A 7,500-nucleotide genomic window follows, 5' to 3' on the forward strand; every position below is an offset into this window, starting at 1 on the left:
AGAAGAGGAACCACTAACCGTCCCGTCGTTGGCATTCATTTTTCGACTCTCGCTGCATTTTTCTGCAACCAGCATAATCGACCTCCACGCCCTAATTCAGGACATGAGAGCACTAATCCTTAAAAACCCGAGCGTAGTACTGCAGAGCCGCTAGAGTGGCGCCTATTGTCTCGTGGACGGGGCCATTGTAAAACGGGGGAGGGCAGTCTCGAGGGCCATCAGCGAGCGGGTTCGTTACACTCCACTTGTGAGAGAAAAAGGGAATGAGAGAGACGATGATCAAGTAAATGAAAACATGACAAATTTTGAAAAAAGGGAGGGAAGAAATGCTGCTGCATGTTTCGGGATGGAGTGATGTATGCAGGTGATTCGGCCTCCTATGAGAAAGTGAAAAAAAACACTTTATTTGTTTGGGTGTTCACCATGGAGTAAGTTTAGTTTCTTCTTCTTTTCCTTCCCTCGTTTTACTATTAGCATTATTTTTACTTTGGTATCCTTACTGCATTATTTACTCGTTGGCACCATAGAGAAAAAAACGAAGAAAATACCCGGAACAACAAGAACGCGAAAGAAAGAGTAAACAGAGAGACGAAAAATAGCCAGACGATCCGATCCGTACGAAGAAGCTGGAAAAAAAAAATAGATGGATAAACATAGACAAACTAATTAAAAAGTCAGATTTTGCGTCACTGAACTAAGAATTAGCAAAATTGCGAAAAGAAAAAACAACACACACACACACACGCCTCCCATATCTCAGCCAATAGGGCTTTGTTGCGCTAATGGTTTCCCTCCTTCTGACGCAGGCACGGACGGGCGGGTGGGCGTGCGTGAGGAAGGCTCAGGGCGGCCGGGGGCGGTGGTGACGGCGGCGGCGGCGGCGACAGGGCCTCCGGGCAAGAGGAAGCGCAGGCACCGCACCATCTTCACGGAGGAGCAGCTGGAGGAGCTCGAGCAGACCTTCCAGAGGACGCACTACCCGGACGTCCTTCTGAGAGAGCAACTCGCCCTCAAGGTTGACCTTATGGAGGAGAGGGTCGAGGTACATCTTTTTTCAATTTAGTTCGGATTTATTTCATATATCCTTGTTCTTCTGTGTTTCTTAATTGACTGGCTGTTCCGTTAAATTTGTATCAATTTTGGTCCTGTTCTACCTCGACCAAATGTACACTTAATAAATAAATGTTTATGAGAAGCCTCGAGAGAAAAGTTAGCGAAGACCTTGCATTGTTATTCACCGAAAATCCTCTTTAGATCCTCATTATAACTCAATCTTATGCTTATACTTCTTCTTTTTCTTCTTTTTTCTGGGATATTTCAAGTCTTATTTTCCATGTCGCCGAATTAATCCTCTAAGTGCAAATTCGTTAGTCTTTACTATTTTTCCTTTCTTAATTCCGGGTGACGTTGTAGTCAGGTCTAAATCTCGTAATCTCAGTAGTTAAAAGTCTTCAGAAATCTTGTTATTTTTTTGAGAAACTTACTTACTATTTGCATAGTCTATTTAGGATATTCAGTAATGGAAATCTCAGAGTCTTTATATACAATGATAAAAATGCTACGGAATTTGAGAGATGTGGATTAAGAAGCTTAAAGAAAGATGATGTACAAATACTTTGGAATGTAACACGTAACAACGGATAGACAAATTAGAAAATATAAATATATGAAAAGAAAATGAAACACCAAAAAATCATTATGATGAATAATTGTAAGTGTATTGAAAAGTTAATGAATTAATATTTTCATGTTTATTTACATGAGCATTCCTCTTAACAGCAGAAAAAAATACGTCGAAATACCTGTTTCTTTCCACTCTGTTTGAATTTTTTTCTTCTTCTTCCTCTTCTTCTCTGGTTCTTCGTCCTTTTTCCTTTAATATTTGCTCTTTCATTTTCTTTGTCATTTCTTTTTATCATTTTTTGCGTCTCTCGGTCATTTTTTTTATCGTTCTCAATTTCTTTCTCTCTCTCTCTCTCTCTCTCTCTCTCTCTCTCTCTCTCTCTCTCTCTCTCTCTCTCTCTCTCTCTCTCTCTCTCTCTCTCTCTCTCTCTCTCTCTCTCTCGCTCTCTGCCAGTCACTTCCTTTCTTCCACCTCTTTCCTTCTTTAATTTCCTTCACTTCCTCTCTTCCCCTCTTACTTCTCTCCCTCATTTACTTTCCTCCCTCCTTTCTCATTTATTCATTTCTTATTCATTCTTTCGTTCACTCCCTTCATCTCATTTATTTCTCTATTTTTCTCTTTATTCACTTTCTTCATTTCATTCATTTCTATCTATCAGTCATTCCTTCTCTCACTTCTCTCCTTCTTTTACATTCCTGTCTCTCTCTCTCTGTCACTTTCTCCTCCCTTCCTCCTTTTTTCCTTTCTGTCTCCGGTTCTCCGCTTTGCAAGATCTTCCTTCACTTCCTTCCCTATCCTTCACCTCATTATTCTTCACTTTCCTCCCTCTTTCTTTCCTCATTCGCTTCCTTCCTTATTCTTCACTTCCATCTTTATCCTTCGCTTCCCTTCCCTCCCTTCTTTTCACGTTCATGTTTCACCTCATTCCTCCCTTCTCCCTCGCCCCCCTCCTCCCCCTCCCCTCGTCCTTTGTTCAATTCTCTCCCTCCTCATAATGTCCTCCTCTCATCCTCCCTCCTTACCTTCTCATGCAGACCTCTCTTCCTCGCTCTCTCATTCCTTTCTTTTTCTTCTTCTTCTTCCTTCTCTCTCATTCCTTTCTTCTTCATCCTCCCTTCTACTGCTCCTCCTTATTTTCCTCTTCCTCTTTTCCATCTCCTTCTTTTTTTCCTACTCTTCCTCTTCCTCTTCCTCCCTTCCTCAACTTCCTAACACTTGGCTCCCACCCTCCATCCCTCCCTCCAGCCTCTCCCTCCCCCTCCTCCCACCCTCCAGCCTCTCCTTACTTCCCTCCCTCCCTCCCCCTCCTCCCTCCCTCCAGCCTCTCCTTCCTTCCCTCCCTCCAGCCTCTCCTCCTCCCTCCCTCCCCCTCCTCCCTCCTCTCCCTCCGTCCCTCCCTCCAGCCTCTCCTTCCTTCTCCCTCCCTCCCCCTCCTCCCTCTCCCTACCTCCCACTTTCCTTCCCTCCCTCCCTCCCTCCAGCCTCTCCTTCCTCCCTCCTTCCCTCCAGCCTCTCCTTCCCTCCCCCTCCTCCCTCCCTCCCTCTTTCCCTCAATCACAATTCATGACTCCTGGTAGGATCACAGACGCACAGATTCCCAGCGTAACCCTAATATATCCGTCAGATTAGAGATAATTAACCTGGTCTCAATTTTTCATCCGCGTCTAGAGTTCTTGTGTTTTCAGAGTCAACAATATTACCTTTGTGAGTCGTGGCTGAGGCTGGAGTAATCTTGATTGAAGCGAAATTATCCAAACACAATAGCAGATGTTTCGCGGCCGGTTGAGCACGGGAGGATGCGGACGGAAAAGTAGCGGTGGCGGTTAAGTGGCAGGAATCTTGTGTATATAGTGTGTGTGTGTGTGTGTGTGTGTGGGTAGGTGGGTGGGTGGGTGGGGTGGGGGTGGGGGTAGAGTGGGTGTGGGGGGGTGTTTGTGGGTGTGGGGTGGGTGGGTGGGTGGGTGGGTGTAGGTGTAGGTGGATATGTGTGATTTGGTGAAGATTCAACTGTGATTTTTTGGCACTGTTTGTGTATTAATAGTTTTTTTAAATTTTGTTGGCATGCGTACATGCTGGTTATCGGAATTTTACACCTATTTTTATATGCATAATGCATGTATATATACGTAATTTTATGGATTATTGAAGCTTATACACAAACACATAAATATCTGCGTGCACACACACACACACACACACGCACACACACACACACACACACGCACACACACACACACACACACACACGCACACGCACTCCTCAGAACCCGTTGCTCTCCTCACTGTTTGGAATCAAAACACCAGATTGTTTGACGAAGTAAAAATACTGAGCGAGAGAATTATCATTATTCTAATGCATACATTAAGCTGATCTACTTAGTGGCTGGGGCGGTTTGGGGAGGGGGAACATTTTTCCGCCGTAAGACAGAGTTACACACTTTAGGACTTCTTAATCTCCTTTGTCAAAAAAGATGGCCGACTCTCCCCCCTCCCCCCTCCCCCTCCCCACCCTAACGCCTTTCCCGCTGAAATCTGGGAAAAAAAAAATTGAATTTTCTTGTCTAATTTTTGTTTTACTATCTTTCTTTTTCTTTAATTCTCTATTGCTAGAGAAGATTATTGGTTGTTATCATTCTCTTGACATTAGGATTTGCATGCAAGGGCTGTCTAGATGAATACACACACACAAAGTTAACAAGTTGCGCTTTCTCATTCATAACCTGTAAGTTTGCTTTCGCTCTATCAAGATTTCTACACAAGGATATGTCAGTTTTGAATTATTCCTCGAGATCAGAAAATAGCCTTTACAGCTGTGAAGAATATTAGTTTAGGTTAGCAGGTTTCAGTTAAAGGGTTAGGTTGTTTTAATTGTTTTTTATTTAGAAATTATTATATTTCTTAGGTTAAAGACAGCCCTATGAGTATGAGTCTTTACTTATCACTTTTCTCTTCAAACGCGTGCTTATTCTTCCTTATTCTGAACATTCTTTCTTTAAAAATATTAGACACCTGTTTTGAAATACTCCCTAAGTTCGAAACTCGTTTTTTGAATCACCTGAGTATAATTAGTTTTATATATGTATATATATATATATATACATATATAAATCTAATAGCACGGTAGTGTTTTGCCATTCCTCAATCGTTTCTTAATACATCGTTCCCTTTACTTGCTATAATTTCCTTCGCGCTTTCTTCCTTTTTTAATACCGTAATACCTTTAACCGCGAATATTTCACTCGAAAAAAACAACAACGTGATTTAAGAAATCCGAGAGTAAAGAGCGTAGCGTTTATGTAATAAGATTTTCTAGTTCGTTCTGAGGCGAATAGCATTTTCAAACCGCTCGCCCCCTCCCCTACCCCCCCCCTTCTAACGACTTTCCCTTTCCCTTCCCTTGTTTCATTAAGGGATCCTTTATTAGCTTAAATCATCTGATATGTTTTCTTTCGTTAATTGATTTTAGTTATGAGCACGTTTTTAATCGATTAATTAAGGATCATGGGTATTGTGGTTGGGTTTTTGTTTTGTCGTTTGTGTTTTTTTAATTTTTTCTGGGCGTGTCCCTTTTTCGTATTTACGTTTTATTTCGTCGTATTTTTTCGTGCTCCTTTCTCCTTCCTCTTTTATAATCCTCCAAAGTAATGTTCCTCCTTTTACTACTACTACTACCACTACTATTACTACTACTACAACTATTACTACTACTACAACTATTACTACTACTACAACTATTACTACTACTACAACTATTACTACTACTACAACTATTACTACTACTACTACAACTATTACTACTACTACTACAACTATTACTACTACTACTACAACTATTACTACTACTACTACTACAACTATTACTACTACTACTACTTCTACTACAACTATTACTATTACTACAACTATTACTACTACTACTACTACAACTATTACTACTACTACTACAACTATTACTACTACTACAACTATTACTATTACTACAACTATTACTACTACTACAACTATTACTACTACTACTATTACTACTACTACAACTATTACTACTACTACTACAACTATTACTATTACTACAACTATTACTACTACTACTATTACTACTACTACAACTATTATTACTACTACTACTACAACTATTACTACTACTACTATTACTACTACTACAACTATTACTACTACTACAACTATTACTACTACTACTACAACTATTACTACTACTACAACTATTACTACTACTACAACTATTACTACTACTACAACTATTACTACTACTACAACTATTACTACTACTACTATTACTACTACAACTATTATTACTACTACTACAACTATTACTACTACTACTTCTACTACAACTATTACTACTACTACAACTATTACTACTACTACAACTATTACTACTACTACAACTATTACTACTACTACAACTATTATTACTACTACAACTATTACTACTACTACTACTACCACTACTATTACTACTACTACAACTATTACTACTACTACAACTATTACTACTACAACTATTACTACTACTACTATTACTACTACTACAACTATTATTACTACTACTACTACAACTATTACTACTGCTATTACTACTTACAACTACTATTACAACTACTACAACTACTATTACTACTACTGCTATTACTATTATTACTACTGCTATTACTACTTGCTACTACTATTACAACAACTATTACTGCTACTACTACTATTACTACTACTACTATTACTGCTACTACTACTACAACTATTACTACTACTACTATTACTACTACTACAACAACTATTACTACTCTTCCTACTCTTCTTTACTCTTACCACCACCCCCTTCGCTACATAACATCACCCGTATGTATCTGTGTCTACCCGCTTGTTTCTGCACGTGTCCGTATGTGTGTCAACTGTCTTCCATCATCTCGACAAATATTGGCTCGGGGTCTGATGGCTTCCGTCGTTAATTCATGTATGCAAATGTGTGCGACGGAGCGGCAGTCCGAAGACGATTAAAGCAACATTTGCATGTCAAGTCCACATCCTTACCGAGATCCCGCGCCAGGGATCTTACGTATAAAAACAAAAAGGGATGGTTCAGAAAATAAAAAAGAAAAAGGTGCTTCCACCTGGTGGTTGAGGGAAGGAGTTAGGTAGGGTTGGGATGGCAAGGGTTAAAGAGTCTCGTTTTAAGGGATAAAGGAAGGCGTAGGTAGCTAGATGAGAAGGCATATACGGGGAAAAAAAGGGGAATGAAGCGATATCAGAACGTGAAAATAGTGATGCGTATGAATTAAAAATTAAATTAGAGGAGAGAAAGGATTCTTTTTTTTTTATTTTTTAGATTTTGATAAGATAGAGAAATATTTGTAGCATAACGTATACCTCGCAGAACTCAGGTTAGTATTAGGATAGCAAGAGTCTCTCGAAATAATCTGATCCCTTGCTCTTCCGTTTAAGATTTTTTTCTATCTCAATAAATCTCATGAACTGCAGAACATCAATGCACATAAAAAGAATAAAAAGAAATTCACGAATGTATCCGAATTGGATTAGAATGGCAGGATGAAACGCCATGCTACGCAAGGAAGCTATTTTGGCGGGAAAGCTGCGAGGCCTCAAAGGGCGGCGGTGCATTATCGGATGTTGATTCTAAAAAGATCAAAGATATGTCTGAGATTTCCGGATAGATGAGATGGTTGAGGAGATTAATACATGGCTCTTTCGTCTGTCTTTTTTTTTTTTTTCTTCGTCGTTCTTTCGCTCTTTCTTTCTTTTCTTTTTTCTTTTTCTTTCTCGCTCTCTCACTCTTTCACTCTTTCTTTCTCTTTCTTTCTCTCTCTCTCTCTCTCTCTCTCTCTCTCTCTCTCTCTCTCTCT

At 39.8% G+C, this 7,500-nt stretch overlaps 1 protein-coding gene across 1 annotated transcript in view; it reads left to right on the forward strand.

The window, feature by feature from the left end:
- Nucleotides 1-7,500, forward strand: part of LOC147472198 (uncharacterized) — a 20,567-nt gene that overhangs the window by 12,274 nt on the left and 793 nt on the right. Inside the window, exon 4 of the mRNA XM_086535138.1 lies at nt 807-1,042. Within this exon, the coding sequence (XP_086391264.1) occupies nt 807-1,042 (236 nt within the window). The remainder of the gene's footprint in view (nt 1-806; nt 1,043-7,500) is intronic.

The sequence above is a fragment of the Penaeus japonicus genome, unplaced genomic scaffold (assembly GCF_977035675.1).
Source record: "Penaeus japonicus unplaced genomic scaffold, GWHDUDI00000001_assembly GWHDUDI00000003, whole genome shotgun sequence".
Taxonomy (NCBI): Eukaryota; Metazoa; Arthropoda; class Malacostraca; order Decapoda; family Penaeidae; genus Penaeus; species Penaeus japonicus.